Raw genomic sequence first — 23,304 nt, 5'->3', positions numbered from 1 at the left:
TCCTTGACTCTTATGTCTGACCTCCTGGCTCTGCCTTCTAACTTCCTACTCTCATGGCTACTTGCAAGAACACTTCTCTGCAGAGTCAAAACGCTGAACATCAGACTCCAGTTCCCTTCTTCACCATGCAAAGGTCACATTCTGAAATTTCAAGTCAAAATTACAATAATTTGTGCTCAAACTTTTCTTCTGATTTTCAATGGGTGAAACTATATATGTGCTAGTTAAAGATATGTGTTAGAACTAAGTTTTAAACATACACATGAAATTTGTCTATGCATTATATTTTAATAGATAAAGATAAAATTGTGAACACCTCTTTCAAGTGCAATGGGAAAACCAGCATGTTGGTAGAGAGCCATTTAGAAGGATGCCACAGATCTAAAATGCCAGTCATCTAGCTTGATATACAAGAGTTTCAGCCTGTCCAGAACCTCCCTTCTCTCCACATCTACACTGAGCACTGCATTATTGTATCATTTTCAGCAATTATAGTTTTATAAAGACTCATAAAAGCCATTCAAAATGTAAAGATCCTCCATTTACTGTAAAACTGAGGGAACTATGCCAGCCTAATGGGAAGTATAAAATAACAGGGCCATTTCACTAAAAAGGTATTTGTACTCACACAAAGATGAAAACTTCTCTAGCAAACAAACAACTGAATTGTTTCCATATATTATAATTGAATCGTACTGAAGAAGTAAACACCATATAGACATTAGAAAGACAGGAAGGCAAAATGAGAGAGAAAGAGAACATACTTCACTTGAGGGGTAAAAAAACCCCTTCTGCTTACCGCTGCCTATAAGATGGAAGTGCACTGAATTCCTGCCACTGAATTTCAGTGGCAACTTCCAGAAAATAAGTCTACAGTGGGAGCTGGAACCTTAGCTTTTCCAAGCCATTGTAGTCTCATCAGCCTCCACCCAAACTGAAAATCACAGCCTAAATCTACAGCACTAAAAACAGTCATGCATGACCTTACCACCTGCTCCACAATGAGCCAACCTTATAAATAAAATATAGAAAGCCTATATGAGGCAGCAGAAAGAACAAACACTGAAGTGCAAATGCGAGCAGGCATCTAGCCATAAACATTGAGAATCGATGATTAAAACACCTCTTAACCACAAAGGTGATAAATGCGTCGCAATAGGGAAAACACAGCCTATTCAAACAGTCTCTGTTGCAAACTCTGCTGACAAAAGAAGGAACAAAATTATGATGATCATCTGTAAGTCTGTCCTTGCAAGTCTCCCATCTTACCCCTATTATCCTTCTGCTAACGGGGTATTCTTAGATACTAAAAAAAGGTATCAGCCTCCTTTTTTAATCCACACAACTCATTCTGCTGGTCTTCATTTCCATAAATGATGGGCATATAACAATGGCAACAGAATTAGTAGCTAGCACAGATGTGTACTTCATCTAGATACACAGTAGCCTGGAATAAACTGGCATTAATATAGTTGCATTGGAATAACTTTGAATAAACTGACATTTTAAGAGTCTGGATGCTCCCACCATATTATCATCAACTGAAGCATCTGGCAAGTAATTTGGAGAGTTTTGTTGCTAAAAGCTCTGGGGTTCTCTGCTAACGTTAGGTCTCTAAGTCAAAGGGAGAAGAGTGGGGTGTGTGAGAGGAGATACGCAGAACTAAAATCACTCTGCCAGTGCTTAAATCACCTCTTTTGTGGACTTTATCCAACCATGAACGCATGACTCACATCTACGTCCCTCTGATAGCTGTAGAACTTTGATCCTCCCAAGTGCATTTACGGTATGCCTTGCCCTAGACCTCTAAGTTTACCAGAAAAAGGCACTTACAGATACCTGCAAGAACCTTCAAAACTGTCAAATTTTTACTCATGAGGCCGATCTACCTTCTGTGAATGCAGCGCAGGGCTGGTAGATATTACTATATAGTACTTTTATATCTATCCACATCCTACAACACATTACCTGGTAGCTGGTAGATGTCAGTCATATTTGGGACTTACTAACACCGTCATTAAGAAATCAACACTATGGTAATTCTCTGGCATCTCCTACAGCATTTCCCACAGGTTCTCCTGCAAGATCCCCCTGAGGATCTAAGGACAGATCCCCTCACTTTGAAACATAGCGAGGTCACAAAAGGAAACACATTTTCCATGCTGTACCAAAGGCTGCAGTATTTATCGTAGCATGTAAAGGCAGTTCCTCTGCCCCACTTTCCAATGATTCACACTATTCCTGTCTATCTAGACAACAAAAAGATTATTCCTGATTTATCCATGAACATATGAACAAACATTCTATTCTTCGATCTGACCTCAAAGGTTTGACACAATGACCTAAAAGCACATTTTGCACTATAAAGTTTCCTCATGTGCCACAGATACCTTCAGTCCCCGGGCAAAATACTCAGACACGTGTAGAAAGCAATCACAGATAGGAACCTCAGATATTTCTTTTTGAAAATTTACCCCAAACTATTTGTACCAGGATCTACAATACTGTGAAGCAGATGTTCATTATTGAGATTAATGAGCTTTTTAGGTTTGGGGTTTTTGGTGGTTTTTTGTTTTGTTTTGTTTTGCACATGTAAGATTTTCTGATAATTCTTCCTCTGCTCTTCATAGTATTAACATTCCTATTTTTGAAAACAGCTGCAGATGAGAGTTGCAAGAGAAAAGAAGAAAATAAAAGAGTTATTACTCAAAGTCTTGTCATGACCATTTTATACCCATATATTTTTGGAAAATTGTCAAAGTCCCCTTATGGAAGGAGAAGAATGTTTTGAATTATTTGAAGGGTCTGGACTTAAGTAAACTTAAAAAGAATTTGGAAAAATGAGCAGAGACACTAAATTCTGAGACTGTCATTCAAAGATACTGCACAGGCTGGTTTAGAAGCTCTATTTTATAGATCATATTATTGTGCCCATTAGAAAAAAACCCTGGAATGCTGGGGATTAAAAAAAGACTAAATGTGGCTTGTGATTTCGTGTGTGGCACAATGTATCTGTATGAGTGAAAAACATTTTACTTGGCAAATAGACAGGCTGATACCTATTTTTTATAATTTATATACACAAAGACTTTCTAAACACAGGTCAATTTGTATCACTTTTAAATTGTTTTCCCATTAGGTCAAATCTAGAAGTTATTGGGTGGCATAATTCACTTGGCTTCATTTAAATCTATAGAGATATATAACTATGTTTGGTATTACAAAGCAAGAATGTTTGCTGAGTTAAATCAGCAGAGCCATCTAGCAATTAAAATGTAAATTGTACATACGTGGTTTGTCCATTTAATTTTCAGAGTTGGTTTTTATTAATGCATTTATCGATATAAATATCTAAATACGCCAACCTAGCTATGTTCTGTAAAAACCAAGTGTTCACCTATATGCAATTAAAGACCCATCCACATTTTCTTCTAATGAAGGGGAAAAAACCTCAACAAACCAAAACAAACAAAAAAACCTCCAGCATATCAGTAAGATTTGTGAAACTCACACTTTTCTGGATTGTACGCTTAAGGTAGGAAACGTTAGTAGTTAGAAATTGAGAGTTCATGTTACTTTTAATAGCAGGAGGAAAACTGAAAAATAAGACACATTAAAATTCTGACCTACACTGATATTCCACTCCGTGCTGCGGAGAGTGAGTGCATAAAAACGTTGAAATAGAGACTGGAATAACGTTGGTAGGTTTTAGTATTACAGTTAAAACACTGCTCAGTCATAACCCCTACAAATGACTACTTTCACTTACATTTTATCATCGGTATAATTAAAAGAAGTCTCTTGAAAGGGGCATTCTCATTACAACGAAGGACCACTTCAGACCCAATTGAAATGAAAAGACAGACCATAGATTAGATGTAGATACCAAGTGGTAATTTCTAGGGAAGCATAAAATGCCAAATGTGTAACAACTGTATTTTATAACTATGTGTTCAAAGGACTTACAGTATTTTATTGTACAAAGAGGCTTTGGCTCAGAAAGACTACTCCAATGAAATGCCTCCTAGAATATATTCTAAAATATTTTCAACTTTATCAGAAACACAAGATATTTTATTCCTGATATTATTATTTTTAATTTACAGCCTTAAAAATTCAGCTGAAGTTATCCAAAGCAGGTGTAGATGTTGAATAACCATGTAATTAATAAACTAAATTTATCCAACATTTCACCGAGATAACACTACCCTTCTGTGTACACCTTCACAGTGTAAAAGCAGGGGCACCACTTTACACAATCCAGGGCTCCTCTTCCAGTGGTGAGTGAAGAGATCACCACTGTCACTCGCCAACAGATTTTATGGAAGTGCTTCAAAACTCGCCACTGATTTTTCAAAATGTATCAATATTTCAGTAACTTTTTTGATTATCAAAAAACTCTTAGCTCTCACTAGTTTAAAGCTGAAAAAAAAAGGCAATTCATATTATTAAAATATTAGTATTATTTCCTATTGATTAAAAAATACTTTTACACACATTTCACTTGTCAGAAGATCATCTCTGGAAAAATTAACCACCTCTATTCTGTAAAATGTTAGGAGTTCCAGACAAGATGCTATGTCCAGATGAAATTATAAATATAGCATTATTACTAAAGACGCTTAGGTCATTCTAAAGAACAAAATTTAACAGAGTCAAATTCCAAAATTTCTGTCTCTTAGATCTCCCATAATATATGAACAAAATATGTGTTACACATATGTGGCACTGCTTTAAAAAAATGCTTCTGTGTTTTGTTTTCATTCTCCACTCAGCAAGCATATCATTTGTCATCTATAGCCACAAATATATTCCAAGAGATTCTTTAAAATAAATCCAAAATGCATATCCGTGTTTATACAAGTAGCATAAGATTGCATGCTATTGTACTTAGAGGACATTTAAGTCCAGTTGAGTTATATCAACATAAGTTACATGATTGACTTTTACAACAGAAAGAAAAGGTTGTACTCAAACAACTGTTATTGCCTCAATGGAAAAAAAAAATCAATGAAAGTAAAATGAACAAGAGATTTTGTCAGAGTTGCAGTTAATACTACTGAAGAGCTATGGATATTAAAAGGTCAACAAATAAATTAGTCCAAGTGTTATGAAATGAATGATTTGGCTTATAATTGTATTGAGTGCAAATTGTTCACTGCCTATTAGACCAGGTAATTTTTAACCATGGTGCCTCAATTACTGTTCCATAAGCAATAATACAGTTGTAAGAGCCACTGGTTCGATCGAGTGACCTATGAGACGCGCCAGGACAGCTGACTTTGCTATGATGGATCACTGAGCCTGATCTCCAAATGGTGCCAAACCTTCCTTTCCTGTGAGGAGATCTCATAAAAGAAACATTACTGCTTGATTCATTTTACCAAAATGTTTGAGTTTTCTAGTGTCAGCAGTTGAGTATAGATTGTGAAGCTCTGTATTTCTTAGAAGAATTACGACAACAGGCATCCTATTGCTTCCAGCACTCTCTGCTAAATGGCATCATGATGGTTAGGAGGATGCTTTTTCTGCTACTCAATTGGACTGTGTTGTGCGAAATACACAGCAATCATATTTTACATCACCACGTAAACCCCTGCATAACACCTAAAACTGGGCTAGAAATGGAAACCGTAGGTGAGATTATAGACATTACTTCACACTTTTGCAATGCCCTGCATTCAAAGATCTCAAAGCACCACTTTAATGGGAACAAATTAAACTTCACAACATACTTTCTAGGAAAATATTCTCTCTCCCCCATCTTCATCAGAGACAGGCCTTAAAGTGTAGCTGTTTGGCTTAAGTCACAATGGTCTACGGTTACAACCAAGGCAAGTTTTGTAGGGTGAGGTAATATCTTTTATTGGACCCACTGATAACAGGCAAGAAAAGGTGCAGTCAGCATGCAGGAGGCAAGGCTCGGGTGTCCAAAAGCTTCTCTGCTTTTTTCCAGTTATATCAGTTAGTCTAATAGAAGACCTTACCACTCCCTACAAATCCTGATAGCCTTGAACAGGGAAAAGAAATTGATCTGATACTGCTTTCACGATATGAAGTAACATACATGGCGCTTCACGAGAAGGAAAAGCAGCAGCTGCGTTTCCCCATTGCTCCTAAGGGAATGGTGTTCCCTGCAAGCCAGGGCTCAAAATACGGCCAGAAAGGTCTCACCACACTTCCCACAGGACTGGGCCTTCAAGGGCTGTAGCTCCGCAGTAACTACGCCTATCTGCTCTCTGCCCATACATAAACCAAACTGAAGATGCAAATGCAAATCCTGAAATATCAAATAATCGGTGCAGAAGAAACCACAATAATAAAAGCCTAATTAGAATAGATTGTACCACATACAACCAAATGCTGTTTATACTGTCAGTCTGCTATATTTTTGATAAATCACTACATTCAAACAGTCTGTTGGGAGGGTGATTTTCCATTTCATCTCTCCATTGAGCAAAAAAGTGCCATGTGACTGGAGTCTGGATTTCAATTTCACCAGCATACAGTTGAACTGAATATTATTTGGCACAATACAGTGTACAACTGAGCCACTAAATGGCTGATTTACTAAATTATTATTAGATGAGCTCTTGCTGTTCCAAGTGAAAGTGCAGTCACTGTCTCTCTTCATGGTGTGTTCAAATTGTTCTGTGTTTAAATATTCAGCATGAGGCTAATGTGAACTGATGAACTGAGACTACAAACACTCACTTTCAATACAGACAGAGAGACAGAGATGCAACGTATCATGTGGCCTGCAGAGGTGAAAATGATTTATATTTAAGGATGCTGCTGCCTACTTCCATTACGATAAGATATTCTTAATTAGCTTTGTGTTTGATTCAGGAGTTTGGAAATGTAGCTAAAACCTAGCCTCAAAACCAAACTAGCTGTGTAGCTACGGAGGGTTCTGAATCCTGGGGAAGTGGGACTTGAGCCTGGATCTCTGTCAATAAAGTGCATGAGCTGCCACCATAGTTTCACACATTACTACCTTTAGCATTTGAGTTGCAACTTAAAAGCATCACCTGCATTTCCACCCTCAGCATCAGAACTCCCAGAAAATGTAGAGGACTGACCATGTTGTGTAAAGCTATGACTTTTGGAGGCGAGGGAAGATAGGGAAAAAGGAAAATAATAATTTTTTTTTTAAAAAAAATAAAGATAAAAAAAAAAGAAACAATTTCTTTACTGCCACCTGCTGGAGCTGACAATAACCCTTTGTCCCACCGAAAGAACAAGCATCTTCACTGAGGACAGTTACGGCAAGCATTTAAAATACTGTGATCCCAGACACTTACAGTAGATTAGAATTTTTTATTGGTGCCGTGTTGCCATAACAACATAAAGACAGCAGATGACTTAAGCTAAGCTTGCAAAGCAAAAGGCTGCTCATCTGGCAGTTAAAATGAATACAGTTCACTTCACAAGTTCCCCATATGGACCCTTAGTGTATGGTAATGAGGATACCATATGGTGGGAGAAAATGCACAGAGAACAATTGTGCTCTGCTGGATGAGTGAAGTGAGCAGGAAGTTATGAGGAAACGCAGGAGAGAAATTTGTGCGTGTGTTCTCTAACTCAAGGGTTTCTTTCAGAGGGGGGTTCTCTCTCTCCTTAATCTTCTTCTTAATATATACATGCACAGAAATGACAGAGAAACATCTTGTACGTTTTGCAACATCATTCATCATAAACTGTCAGCTATGTTTGTAAATCAGCTTGGTAAGATCTTAGAAATTTGTAATTCTTAAAAGGTAAAAGTGCTAAGTTTTTAGATGAAGTGCAGGAAAATTTAAGCACTTCTGACAAGTAGAAACATTAGTGGTAATCATTTTAAAAATGCTTGCATCTTTCTGCCTGCATGTTTAGCTGTAAATAATGCCGCAATGAATAAAAGCTTTAAAAAGGGGAGGGGATGATGAAATGGAATAAATATTTTTTATTTTATTTCCAAAAGGATAAAAAGTAATAGGTGATCAGAACCATATGCATGCAAGATTCTGCTGTAAATGTACATATGCTATACAGTAAGCTGTACTAACCAGATCCTAAACCTGGTAAGACAGCTTGCTAAAGGCTGCAAAGTCAATTTTGTACTACACATGCTTCATAAAAGATGAATATAAATGCATTAGTTAGACACGGTGAGCTAAATTAGAAGGTCAGGCAGGGCTGGAAGGGCTGAAATATCACACAACCAATGACTGTAATTACTCTTTTTTTAAGTCTATTAAGTGGTGTTGTTCTATCAAGGCTCAGGGGTATAGGACATGAAGTACAAGATAAAGTAATGTGTATTTATTACTCCCACGGGATCAATTTACTAGATATTTTCAGCTCCGTGGAGCAAAATACACAAATGCAGCCTTTGTTACTTTCTTCAAACTGTGGCTTTTTCCTTCAGAAGCTCTGCTCCTCCAAAGGACCATGTTTACCTGCTTGGTACCTTCCTGGAACCCTCAGTTAATTGTTGTATTTAAAAACAATAACAATAAGGATACAGGAAGAGAGAAACGTGGGGATCCCTCTTACAGGATGTTCAAACAAGTGGTTCAAGTTGCTCAGACGGAATGTGCAGACTAGAAAATCCAATCCCAGGCATGATTTTTACCCCAAGGCAAAGCAGAAATCAGGAACAAAGAATGGCACAGAGCTCCTTGTCATCATGTTAGCCCTGATCTATTGAAAGTTTTGTCATAGATTCTAAATTACACCATCTGCTCTAATCATTTGCTGAGTAAATGCTGACCCACTTATAAAGAAAATTCACTGAAATGTGTATGCACGCCGTTGACCTTCAGAAAGGAAAGGGCTCCTTGCCAGCCATTTGTATGTGGCTCTGCCCTTCAGCGAGCAGCGTGGCTCGGTCTCTCAGCTCGCTCTCATTTCAGAATCTTTGCATATTCCCAGACATACCTCTGACCTGCACCACACCATAAAGGTGATACTTTCATAGCCGCTTCAGGCATCTTGGTCATCTTCCTTTCAATAGTTTTGAATCTCTCTCCCTGAACGTTTTCAGTAGGATAAATTCAAAACCAAACTGCCAAAAAACCTAAACAAGTCCCTCAACCAACTAAATGCCCAAATTGGTAGGAAATGAAAAAAACCCAACTGTTAAGGGTTCAATACCAACCTGAACTCTGGTCTCACATTCTTATGAATTTTACAGTACAGTGTAAAAACCACCAAGCATATCTCATGCCCTCCTTGCTATACAGATGAAGTCCAGCAGCTCCTCTCCACATGCTCTCCCTTCCTGCTCATAGTCTTAGTATAGAATATACTAGGTATAGAAGTCTTCTATAGTCTTAGTATAGAATATACTTAGTACAGAAGTCTTCTAACAGCCCTCTTGTTGCACTGGGTGGGAAAAAAAACCCCAAAATATGTGTTTTCATAGCTGAAAGTTACTAACTTCAGTTAAAATGCAGTATCTTGAGTTAGCAGATGGAGATCCATTCTGGAATTTCCATCGGCTGTGTCTGAAGCAGCAAACCTGAGTTGCCCTGACTTCATTGCTCTTCAAAACTCTGCTAGCAAGCCTGGGCCAACCCACCCACATTTAGTGACAACCTTCATTTGCAATATAAACAATATCCCTGTCATGATGGATAAAGGGCAGATCTGTGGGATTTCACTATGGAAAAAGACAACTGTTTTTGCCAGCCACTGGTTCCCAATAACCACCTGTCCTCTATGAGTGTCTTAAACGCGAAGGTGGGGATATGTCTGGCGTGTTGTGTGTGTTGTGTATCTAACGAGTGACCAGAGAAAGGAGCTAAAGGGAAGGTGGAACCTGGTTATGTGTGCTGTCTGCTCAGCAGGGAGGCATGTGAGAGACAGAGACATGCTCCACCTTCATCTGCGTGAAGAGAAACCAAAAGTAAAGGTCCCTTTCAGGATAAGGGGTGTCCTAGACAGAGCATTTAAGCAACAGACTGGGAGGAAGAGGACATCAGATCATGGAGGGGGCTGATGCAATGACTTGCTTCTCAACAGAGTGAACAATCTTGCGCTTAATTTAAATACAAGTGATGAGTTGTAAGAGTGGTGGAAATGGCAAACAAATTCTAGGAAATTGCATATAAAGAGGAATCGTTGTTATTAAATCATTTAGGATGGATGTGTTTCAAATCTAGCTCACAGTTGAAACTGTTTTACAGCTATAGCTGTGGAGTTTTAACAAAATTGCAGAATCACAATGTATCTGCCAGGGATTTATTTTAAGGATTGTAGGGCAGTTACATGAATGAACCTCAGTAGACTCAACATGTTGTTGTGATCTGAACTCTTTAGTGATTTCCACTGCAGTTATGTATGCAAAAACCAGCAACACATGTATATTTGTGTGCACATATACAAACACATGAGACGGGGAAATTGCACACACATGTGCAGGCTTATTCCCCAGCTCCACAGGCAGGCTTTCTACAGACTGCTTCTACAGGACAACAGTATGATTTCTTAACATTAGCATCATGGTATTTCTTTTCACTTCTCCCCAGAGATCTCTTGTTTCCTCTGATCTGCCTCCTGTCTGTATTAGAAAGGAAAGACTATACTGCCCAGCACACTCCTGGTACTTGATCTCACTCCAAGCTTTGGGTGCTAATCCCACCACCTCTGTACTGCCTGTCTCTCATCGTGGTGCATGTGTTTCTGCGTGTGTGTGTATGTACAGACATGCACATCTGCTAGTCACAGCCCGACACTGGCTGCTTTCCCTGACCTGCTCTGTACAAGAAGGGAACACAACTCTGGCCCATAGCTAGCTCCATAGCCCAGCTGCCAACATCAGCTCCCACTCTTTTTTCTCCAGAAACTATATATTGCATTTTTACTTTAAACACATCAACTGTTGGTCTAGCAGTCCAAAGACCCTAGTTCCCAGGTGCTCCTGTTCTCCCCACTGTGGGAGAACATTCTCTGCTGGAATTTGGCTACTGAAGCACTGGGAGACAGAAAAAAAATAATCAAAATCTCACTTTTTTTCTTTGCCTACTTCCAGCAGATAGCTGGAACATTTCAAAAAAATTCATCCCAAGCGTGAGCAATGAACACTTCTGAAACCAGTCATTCTAAACTAGTGGAGATTAAACTTCTCAAATAGCCTCAATGGTTTTAGAAATGCCTGTTGACACAGATATGGCTGTTACCTTCTCAGCTCATGGGCGTAAAGCATGTGCTAACTCACCTGATGGTCTCAGCAATTCACCTTGACTACAGGGATAAGTCACACAGCAGAATGTTCTTGGTCCATGGGAAGGACTGCATGCCCTTATGAACACAAAATTTATAACCATTGCTGCTTCTTGAAAGATCTCTAATTCGTCAGTAGGTTTCAATGGAATAACGGCCACAAACCCTAGCAGCATTCACAGAAATGTGTTTTGTTTTATTTATTTAATGCATAATACAAGCTTTTTAATGAACAGAAAGTTACGATGAACTGGCAGGACAATGGGGGAAATGGAGGCAAGGATACTGAAAGCTTTAACCACTGCCCTTCTCTCTGCTGTCTCTCTGTCTCTGCTACATTTGCCCTCTCTGCCCGTGGTTCCACTGTGGAAGCCATATGGTTTCCAACTCTCTTCTAAGTAGCCACTGAGAATTGTCTATAGTGGAATACTGCCAAAGCCCTTCCTGGTTTAATGACATGGGGAAGAGCGCTGCTCACCCAGCACAGAGACTCACTGCGTCCTTGATTATGATCCTGGAGCCAGCAAGCGATGCTGGGAATTGAACCATCAGTGCCTCAAATACAGAAGTCGACATGTGCCAACCCCTGCTGCATTCAGCCTCTGTGCGTGGCATATTAATGAGTCCTGAACTTGAGGTCCAACCTTCAAGCTTGCACAGAAGGAATTACCCAAAGACAAAAAGTTAAAAAAAAAAAAAAAGATCCTCTTCATCCTGTTTCCCTCTAACCTTGCACAGTGATACCAGCTTCTTCCCTGAGTTTGTTCTTTCCTTAAACTGTAACTTTTTTTTTTTTAGGCCATCAAATCATACCTCTGCATATATAACCACAATTTCCCTTGATTTAAAGATTTAAAAAAACAACTTGAAAAGATACTCAGAATAAACACATTAAGCAAAGAGGGTATATGAGGGGACAGATGACTTGGTACTAACCCTCACTGTCATACTCTATCCATAAATACCTGCTAAATGTTGGAATCAGGACATGGAGCTAGATGGAGCCTTCTGCTGTTTTTGTGTCCCGTGACACTAGATAGCAGGAGTGTGTGGTTATCAGTGTGGTAACAGCCTCAGTCTAAATGGGAAAGAGGAAGGTGCTCAGCCTGATGGCTGCATTCCCATATCAGCACAAAAGAGCATCGCTGGGGTCCCCCTCAGTGCCACAGGTGTCAGAACGGCACCCCAATACCTCCAGAAGCTGGTGATGTACTATAGCCCCCAGCTGCGCAACCCAATTTGGAATTGCTCAGTCTTACTTTACTTCAATCTCTTGATTTGGAGGCAAGCACAGCCATCTACTAATCAGCTGAAACTTTGGGTTCAGGGAAGTTTTGCAGTGTTTCTTTTGGGCTTTGCGAATGCCTAATGCATAGTGAAGGCTGGCCTCTATTTTCTGAGAAACAGGTTTTATCCCCCCAAAAAATATCTGCACATTTGGTAGCAGAGGCACGATGCAGATGAAAGAGCCCCTACATAAGGATGCTCTCTTTCTTTGGAAAGGGTTGCATCTCTGGAGGGAAATTTGACAACCTATGAAAGCTGTGTCCTGCTGCAAATCTATCCAAAAGTCAAAGAAAGGGACAGCTTGTAGATAGTGAACAGAGCCAATGTAAAATGTAACTCTCCAGGACAGCATGTTTCACTGGTGGTAAGAGGGAAGGACAACACATCATTGACCCTAAAACCACAGTCTACAGCCTTCCTAGGCAAAGATAAAAGGCTTAACAAGCCTGTAAAAATATCACATACTGAATTTTATTTGTCAAGATATAAAACAAAGGAAGTTACGGTGTTCATGAAATCTTCTCACCTTTAAGACACTAGAAATTTAACTAATCAAAGCCCACAACAATCCCTGATGAAAGTCTATTGATGGCCAAGGAAGCTACAGAAGAAAGGTCACAAGATTTACCCCACCACAAAGGCTATACTGGATGTGCATCATTCGAGGGATCTGGCCTAAGGCATCAAACCCAATTTGTTCTGCGTCTCAGGTCTGAAAATTCCTATCTTCCTTTCCATCAGTCAAAGGCAGTGGTCTTCAAATAACACACACTTGGCCTATTTGATTCTCCAGCTCACTTAGTAACAGCCATGATGCTATAGTAGATAAAACACATGGTGGAAGTTGGTCACATAGAATAATTTATGTTGGAAAAGACCTTTGAGATCATCAAGTCCAACCGATAACCCTGGACTATCAAGTCCATCACTAAACCATGTCCCTAAGCACCACATCTATGTGGTTTTTAAGCACCTCCAGGAATGGTGGTTCCACCACCTCCCTGGGCAGCCTGTTCCAATGTTTCACCACCCTTTCAGTGATTTTTTTTTTTTTTTTCCCCCAATATCCAATCTAAACCTCCCCTGGCATAACTTGAGGCCATTTCCTCCTGTCCTGTTGCTTGTTAATTAGAAGAGACTGATCCCCACCTACCTACAGCCTCCTTCCCAGCAGCTGTAGAGAGCAATAAAATCCCCCCAGGTCTCCTCCTCTCCAGACTAAATGACCTTAACGTTCCTCATAAGACTTGTTCTCTAGACCCTTCACCAGCTTCGCTGCCCTAAAAACAAAGGCAAGGTGTACGTGCCCTAAATGCACAGACAGCGACTCCAGCTCATGCATGCTATTGCTCAGGGTTCCTGTGGAAATCACAACACTTTTTCAAATGCCCCACCTCTTTCTCCAGTATATCACAAAATTCACCACAAATTCTCACCAGAGAAAGTACAGTATGGCAAGGTAGCAAGAACAGATGTGAGTGCAGACCCAGACAGCATTTTCACAGTACAAGACAGCAGTACTAGAAGCCTATGTGAACTATTCTGTTTCTTCATCATCTTTTACTTGACAGAAATCAACAAAAAACTCTCACTAATTTTTCTGGGAACAAACACCAAATCACTTCATTATGCATTGCTCTAATTATTTCAGCAATCCTGAAATAAAGCCATATATAATAATTAATATCCTAAACCAATACATGGTGCAACAGCAGCAGACACACGTTCCCTGAAGATCCAAATAACTTGATTTTATCAATGGTGAAGTTCTCAAAATTATACTGGCAAGTACTACTGTGATACCAAAACCAAGAAGAGTCATTCTTCTATGAATAAGCTGTTCAGGTTCCAAAATACCAACCGAAAATGTGTTCTTCGTTAAGTATTTCAGAACACAGAGTACGATTTGCTTTTAAGAAAGGCAACAGCTCTTTGAGTTAGCTGGGACTCAGAAAGTCACAGAAGTCTCATAAGCCTACAGTGACAGCGGCTGATTGGGCTTTATTGGTCATGCCTCTGTCTCAGCTCATCCGCATTGGGTACCAAACCGGGACCGTTACATTTACAGACTCTTCCACTTTCAAACAAAAACATGCAGCAATCAGCTTTACCACATTTAAGAAAACAACAAACTTTGTACTGACCTTTGGCAAGCGTTCAGGGTCACCAGGGTGCCGGGGGATAACCTTCTGTAACCTTTGGAAACCATAGTCAATGGTGGGTTCGTTCAGAGCTGAAACAACGACAAACAACGTGATGTGACATACGCAGAGCAAGCAGGCGCCGCTGCACTGTAACAATTGGCAACACATTGCAAGACCAAGGAAGGATCCCAGCAAAATCCCCTTTTACTGAAATTGGCACTGACTACCAAGTCTTGGTTCAAACACTGTTTGAGGTTGGTTCAAACAGCAACGCAAACCTTCCCACTTGAGTTCCTAAGTCAAGGTAACTGGAAAAACCGGGGAGGCTGCATACATCTTCTAAAGAGGAAGCAATTATTACCTCTGAAAGCCATGGTGAAATTAATTTTATAAATACTTTGCACCTTATGTTTTCTGCTGGATTTTTCCTGCTTTCGTATTACGAGGAAGGTCCTTTGTGATTGGAAGACAAAAGAAGTAACTATTAGGGAGTCTCTCTTGTTCCAGATTCTATTATGCATTTAATACGTTCCATGTGCAATGATCACATATAATTTTGTTGTGAGCTACAGGCATTTGTCTTGGCAGAGGCTTTATTTTTTACTCATTGTCACCAACTTCAGCAGCCCAGCTCGGGCTCTGATCAGCACTAAACTGATCCAAAAGATTTAATGAATTTAAGAAAGAAAAAAAAAAGTATGTTTTTAGTTCATCTTTCCCCAGTCCTTGTTCAATAAAATGGAGGAGAGAAATGGTGGAAGTGGAACACTTTAATCTTCATGAAAATGCTGGTCTGTCTCCATTAATCGAAGCTCTGATTGTGCCAAGCCTTTAAGCACATGCTTATCTGTAAGCACATACTTAAACCCATTGCTTTCAGCAAAGCAAATTTGAGCATATTATGTTTTTTATATGATTGCCTATAATTACAGAGGACTGCACCGAATGACCTCCTAGCTATATTTCTCGTCATACGATCACTTTAAAACTCAGATGTTAGTGAGACTCCAACATGTGCTTAAAATTTCCTAAGTGCTTTGGTGAACTGGAACAACAGTCAAGCATTCTCAAGCATCTCTAAACAACAGCGCATCTTGACTCTCCCATGCCAATAGAGATGATGAAATTTTCCACAGTAATTTGTTTGCAATTTTTTTGATTTAAATGAAAAAATATTTATTTCCAATATGGATTTTTATATTTTCAGCTTTTTTTTTCAGTGGGAAGGAAATATATTTTTTTATTATTATTATTACTGGGTCACTTTAAAGTTTTTCTTGTTTTGTCTTAGCTTATTAATAGCAAAAATTATTTCTTGCACAAGGTCTGCCTACAAAATTATTATGAATATATCTTGCACCTTTATGATGGTTTTATTATGAACTCTATTACGTGGCTAGAATGATGCCATCTGATTCTTGCAAAGAGATTTAGCATTGAACTGTACCTCCCAGTCTCACTTGTGTCAGCACTCTCATGTGGCTCAATGATGCTTATCCCACAGCAAGTTGCACAACTCCATCAGTCTGATCAACGTGGCAATTTGTCCACACTTCCACCGTTTAAGTGAAGAGAATGTTTTTTCATACTCCTAATGTTCAAGGTCTTTAGCCAGACCACGTCATTATCATGAAAATAGTATCTAATCCCTGGTTTGTTTTTAATTAATTGGTGTTCTACAAACAATCCCACAAAACAGTCCAGTTTTTAAAGAAACTGTTCAATTTAAATTGTTATTTTCAAACAACATTTCCACAGCAGATGGTTCTATTGGCATCCAGTGTGTCAGATTTTTATATCCACCTGGACTTTCAGTACATCCCAACTCCGTAAGCAGGCCCGGCAATGCTACTGGAAATTGAGGCAGAAGGAAGGTGGTGTAGAAGAATCCAAGCCTACCCAAGAGCAGTGAAACAGCAGTGTGCGGCTGATGGCCACTGGCAGGAGAGGCACACAGCCCAGCAGAATCTCAACATCTAATATCAGAAAGGAATCTTCTGAGTATGTCCTGAAATTACCATTACAGTATTATGGTAACATCAGACTAGAAATCTTTCAGGATTTTACTTTCTGGGCGATTGTCAGAAATTTTCTATTGCCCCAGAGTTCATGGCATTCCTCTAGTCTCCTCTGGTTTTTTCATGCATTTCCTTTTATCAAGAATATCTGAATTCGGTATTTTATTTATGTTCATGTCATTGTATGGAAGGGGTGGGAATAAGGCTTTTGCCCTGCTTGTGCCCTTTTTGTTTTTTGGATGGTTGGGCCTTTTCTCCACATGTTTCCTTTCACACCTTGGCCACACGATGTCCACTCTGTTGTGTGGTTTTGCAGAAAATATCACAGTACCTGGCTTTCTAAATTCCTGGTTTCATTACCTTTGAGTTTCCCTACATAGCCTCTTATCATGGACCCATTTAGTGTAGACTTTCTTCAATTTTTGCAATAAATTAATTTACTGCTATTTATATTTATTATCAAAAATAGCTGTTATTTGAGAAGATAAAAAAAAAAACCCCTACAGTTCTAATTTACATTTCTTTTGCAAATATGCTAGAAGATTTTAGTGTGGTTCTGTCAAATGTGTTTCTTCTCTAATTCAGACTAGTTTATGGCCATTTTCCCTTTACATCCTTTGGGAAAGTAGTTACTAAATTCTGCAATATTATAAATGGAGGCCAGTTCTGAAATCCCCCCAGAGATCGCTGTCATTTTCTCATATCTTCCCACACATTCAACACATTTGAAATCCACAGAGTATTTCCTGTGAGTATTTTCTGAACTAAATGACCAAAAAAAATGTTAATTTTATGGTCCAATCTCACAAGGCATCAAGCATCCTCGGAGAGATACTGCAAACTTTCTGCTTCAAATAGCTTCAGCTTTACTTTAGTGGTGGGGAGAGGCTGCACACAGCAATTTGCAGGATCAGGTCCTAAACTGTAGTTGTCAAATATCACTCATTAGTCTATAACCGTTCAACACCACCAATCTTAAATAAAATGAAAAAAAGAAATCTTTAGCTGCCTGAACGTCTAACCACAGACTGGACAACATCAGCCCTCCATTCCCGAGTTCATTTATAATCCAAGTCAAATGTAATTAGTCATATCTCAAAGATAAGAGCCCTGTTTAAATATTTCACCCCACCTGCAGCATTAGGGCCACACTGGTTTGGGTGTCAGTAGCTGGCAAAACTCCCAAGAAAAGGTGATATCCTGATCTCCCAGCACTGCAGAAGAGCCAGTGCTCAGGTCCTCGTTAGTGGCACCTAAGGTACGTGGCCAGACCCCAGCTCCAGGGAAGGTTTTGCCTCTGTCCCCAGCACAAGTGAGCCTGTCCCTGCCTTGGAAGTCCAGTCATAGTAACGCTTTTCCCAGTTGTCTAGTTCAAAGAAGGTTTTTTTTTTTTTCCATGATTGGAAAAAAAAAAAAAAAAAAAGAATCAATAAGAAATACAAACTCTATTTGTGTTCTTGACATCCATACATTAAAAACAAGCTAACACATACTGTACTTAAAATGCATTCCCATTACCCTAAATTTTAAAAGTACTATTGAAAGTACTACTAACTTTAAAAAACTGTACTAAATTCAAATAGGTCCCAAGGCTAATGGAAGCAATTTGTATACCAACCCAAACTGACTGGCCCACTTTTCAAAATACAGGTATGATAATCTTGTGATTTTAAAAGGACATTTAAATTGAAAGACTGTGAATTTAGTACATAATTATACCAATAGAACCCTTTAACTTGTCAACTTGTAAATCTAAAAGGCTATCAATCATTTCTAAAGAGGAAATAAACCTTAAAATTCTTTGATTGACAGTGCTTACTTTTTATGTGGAGAAAAAAAAAAAAAAAAAAAAAAAGAGTAAAGTGGCCAGAAATCCATTTACAAAAGTACATTGTTTTACATAGGTGAGTAAAAAGCCAATAATTACACCTCCAAAAGACATATAAATCAAAGTAAGTACTTTTCCCTCACTTACATATTTTAAGTTGCAGTAAACTTCAGGTAACTTTTTATTAAAATACTTTTCCAAATGCAAAGCTTATTGAAGCCATTAATAGAGTAGCATTTTCATTTAAGCTAATATAATCATTTTTGCAAATACAAGATTTAAGCCATTTTTCTCCTTCCAAACAATAAACTTTCAGCCTGTCTCTTGTGTGAATTAACTAAAATTACACCCAGGTGTACAAAATCTGTCTATCTATCCTAGTGTATGAGTTAAGGCACAATATTTATTATTCTTACCATTTTATGAATTACTTCTTAAACCCTTGAGGAAGAACTTTCTTTCAAATTAGACTCTAACAGAATAAGCCATGAAGCTCTTTATGCAGCAAGTCTAAAGCCATAGCTCATAAAATCTAAGGCTTTTAATCAAGAAAATGCACAATGTCTATGGAAATAAGGATGTGTACATTATATTCATCTTTTCAAAGTCCAACTTATTTTTCAACAGAAATGCTGCTTATGCCTCTGAGAAAAATGTTTCCACCATAACTATAATTTCAAATCCTGCACAAATAATTTTAATAACTACATGTAGATAATCCACCATTTTTAAAAGTCTCTCTCTCTTTTTTTTTTTTAACTAGTCAGCGGAGGGCTTTTTTTTAATATTTCACATAATGAATTCCTACTGTGTCAATAAAGCTTTGGTCGTTAATTGAATGACTGTCTGATGTATCTGAGAGAGGAATTTGTTTCTCTGGCCACGCTGCCAACTTACAGCAGAATGATCGACACTTAATATCAGCAATTAAAAGGACCTGTTCAAATATCATATGGAATTCGTAGCTTGGGGTAGCATAGGAGAACTCTTCACCAAGGAAAACTCATTCAGTGAATGCAGAGAGTAATTGAATTAGACACATTTTAACATTATTATTCAAAGAAAAATAAACACACACTACATAGAAGCATTATGGAAATATTTCAGAACGTAAAACATATCCAGTTAATTTGTTTCCCATGCACTCATGGTTTCATTTATTCCTTTTATTTTTCAGCCCTTGTTTCTTTTTCATTCTGTTTGACCCAAAACCAATGAGAAAGAATCACTTAGACCTATGAACTTCCCATATGCTTTTCCAGTGGAAAAAGCTGCAAGGAAAGGGAAGGGACACTAAGGGCTCAAATAACAAAAATGAAAAAAGGCTGAAGGCTACAAACAAATTGGCCTCAGGTCCACAGGTCTGACCATCCCTCTGCCAGATGAAAAATCTGGTCTTGATTGTTTTACATGAAAAGCACATGGGAATTAACTGTCCCATGGTGCTTGCTCCTGTGGTGCTGGTTTTCTTAGAAGGTAGAGGAATTGTTGGGAGAGTTTGAGGAAGGTAAGAATGACCTGCAGAAGCGTCGAGCTTTAAAGGCTTCAGATTATGTCCAGGAGGTAGAGGCTACAACAGGGGAATGGCAGAAGATGCTTTAGACTCTGCCTTGGTCTGTTCACACATACATTTTTTTTTTTAATTTGGTTCTACCACACAATTAGACACCTAGGACACCTAGTGACAAGTCCTGAACTACAATGTCAAAGAGATGGGGCTTTGGAGTCTACAATGCAGATGTTTTGAGTGTTTTCCTCTCTGATGAGAGAAACTTCATGCCAACGTAAATAGAAGCTGACTCTGTGGCCAAGATACACAGTGTTACCGATCTCAACGCCTCACAGCCATAAAAGAGTATTAATTAATCCATGCAAAAATGCTGCAGCACTGTCACAGCAATGAAGGCCAGGCCAGGAACACATTTAACGTGTCTCTCTGTGCCCAGATTAAACCAGGTCAGAACATCTGAAGGCACAGGGAATGAATATTTTAAATAATACGAAAGGCAGTGAGGAGAGTAGACTCTTCAACAGAAGCCTTGCAATCTTAGCATCTTCAGAGGCATTTTATAGCTAAGGACCTCTTTTCTCATGGACATTTGGCCTCTTCCTCCATCAACTCAGAAACCCACCTCTATAATCAGTTCTCTTCCTTTTTAATCTGTACTTCTCTCTGTATTTCCACACTGCTGAGAAACAGCAGTACGGAGTGCAAGTGGCAACAACTGAGAGTAGTCATGCCAAAGGCTGTGGTTTCCCACCCCCCACCCTTACCAAGCACGGACTCTATGAGAAGATGGAAAGCAGGAGCTCCTGCCTCCTGTAGAGGCGAGATGCTGCAGCAGAGCCGATCCAGGGTATTTGCCTTCGCTAACAGCCTGTGGCTCCTGTCTCCAAACCCTGGGTGATTTCTGCTAGAAGCCTCTGTGACTCTAGCAAAACAAAACCTCACGCTGGGAGATAGGGGTAGAGCAGGGCAGACCATATTAATATCAAAGTCCACGTGCCAAAACACCTTGCTAAGGCCCTGCTGTGCACAATACTGACAATGGGTGATGTTACAAAGCAACATCTTGACATGGCGTGTTGTAAGCAAACCCGACCCAACAACTCTTATGCACAGTGGCTTCTTTATGCCTGCTCTACAAAGACAGAAAAAAAAAATCCACTTCAAAACCCCATCATCAAATGAAAAAAAGTCTGTTTTGCAAATCTCCCTGCAAAGACTATTCCTTTGCTAATTAAAGACCGTTAAATGAAAACATGCAAGCATTTGAGCTAGTTGTTGTTGTTGTTGTGAATTTGGCTTGCTTTTTATAAAGTTTCCTTTCCACTGACTTTCCCTGGGGTGTTTATTCCCACAAGCAATGGAAAATGGAAGCGGGTGGGACAGCGAGAGCCTGCACAGAAAGGTCTGAGCTCGAAAGGCCCTTGCAGAGCTAACTCAGAATTGCCTTGCAATTCTGGTCTCAGTACTCCCGCACTAAAACATAGTCTCGTGCATTGAATTTCCATTTTTAAAATCAAACTGTGATATGATGTCATTTTTTGAAAATTAGATCTAGAAAGAGATAGAGATACCGGAACTGTAATTCCTATATTTTATTGCCATGTCATGCCCTGACACCACGTGCATGCACCAAGCAGTAAGAAAAATGCAGAGCTGAGTCAAAGGACAAATCTAACACCTAGATCTCTTGAGTTTCCCTAGTGACTGCTCTTTACTTGAACTAAAAACGCAATAGGCCAGCATTAGAGGCAGCTCCACTGTGTTCATCAGTGTTATTACAAACATGATAGCGTGATATTTTCTCCCTGATAACAATTTTTCTCCAGCAACTAAGAACCAGAGGAGTTACTCCCTTCCCACCTAGCCTAGTCTCTGCAGCCAGTGGGGCTGCCGAAGATCCAAAGAATGCACGTCTTGAGCCCAATTCTTATATGAAAGTTACAGAATGAGATTACTAGATCTGTCTAGCAAGAACCATGTGTTGGTTTCTCAAAATACATGAACCCTGAATGTTCACTCTGAGCAACCTGCAATCTGGCTTAAAAAAAAAGTCAAAAATTTGTGAGCTTTGCAGTTTCTTCTTCCTCTGACTGCACTGACCTCTCGTCTAATGGGGAAGATTTGGCCTTAAGGGAGTCTGAAACGGAGTCCAGTTTCAGGCACTGGAATTTAAAAATACCAATTTCAGAACAGGCTGGTAGAATTCACTGGGGATATGTATACAGAGGGTCAGAAGGAAATCAATGCATGTTGGTTACTTCGTCTAGTCATCTAGGTTAATTGATGCATCTTTGGCAGTCATTATAAAAAGGGAAAGAACAGCATTTACATGTGAATATCTTCCTGTTTCTCAGACACATTCTGGTAATGCACATGAGCATGTAGCAAAAAATTTACTGAAAATGGCTAGCTCTCAATGGATTATTCTTTCATTTAAATAAATAAATACATGTGTACACATACACACAAGCATGAAAATGCACACAAGTCAGGATTGAAAATAATGGGCGCCTAAGGTTAGCTATAAGATCTATATTTAGGTCTACTTAAAAACATTTAAAAAATAAAGACGTTGCATTTATTTTTAAACTGTTGGCTCAGAAACTGCTGCAGAGATGTACCATACAGAGTGTAGGAAATGCTAAAATGTCACCTCATGTAACCTTTTCTTTCATTTTTTACTAAGCATATTTTCAACATCTTTCCTTTGCATGGAATCCTCAAATTCTATAATGTAGGTGTAGCCACCTTTAAAATTTTCATACAGATGATTTTGTATAACGTACAGGATGTTTTTTTTTCTTTTTGTCACCCTTCACAAACTCCTTGGGGTAGACAGCACTGAAAACCATTGTTGGAACATGTTAGTATGTAGAAATCTTTCCTTTTGAATAAACCATATCCCTCTATCACTTTTAACCCTGTTATTTCTCATCTTCTTTTCAGATTATTTAAAAAAAAATAATTATTATCAGGGGATGCATAAATGAAAAACTCAAGTGTCCTATCTGAAATGCCAAAACCATTCCTATCAGAAAGCATCTTAGCCTAAATCTGGCTGTCTCTCAAAATTGTAGACTTGTGATGTGCAAGTGCACTATGGTCAGAGCAAAAAGACTCTTCAAGAGAGAAAATGGGAAAAACACCAGCTATCACATCCCAAATCTCTGCAAATGAGATTCACGGAGAAATACAAGTAGAGCTGAATCATAAAAATGAGATGAATTGTGCCTAGCTGTAATGAACATTATAGGTGTGATGTTCTTGGAAGGGACTGACCTCCTGTGAGGTTTAATTTAGGTCTTTAAT

At 38.9% G+C, this 23,304-nt stretch overlaps 1 protein-coding gene across 9 annotated transcripts in view; it reads right to left on the bottom strand.

The window, feature by feature from the left end:
- Positions 1–23,304, bottom strand: part of EBF1 (EBF transcription factor 1) — a 283,091-nt gene that overhangs the window by 20,097 nt on the left and 239,690 nt on the right. For all 9 annotated transcript variants that reach the window (XM_055717825.1, XM_055717826.1, XM_055717827.1 and 6 more), the window contains exon 11: positions 14,640–14,728. In XM_055717825.1, coding sequence (XP_055573800.1) covers positions 14,640–14,728 — 89 coding nt within the window. The remainder of the gene's footprint in view (positions 1–14,639; positions 14,729–23,304) is intronic.

Source organism: Falco cherrug, chromosome 8 (genome assembly GCF_023634085.1).
Source record: "Falco cherrug isolate bFalChe1 chromosome 8, bFalChe1.pri, whole genome shotgun sequence".
Taxonomy (NCBI): domain Eukaryota; kingdom Metazoa; phylum Chordata; class Aves; order Falconiformes; family Falconidae; genus Falco; species Falco cherrug.
The sequence above is the reverse complement of the archived record's forward strand: the minus strand, read 5'-3'. Positions and strand labels throughout refer to the sequence as shown.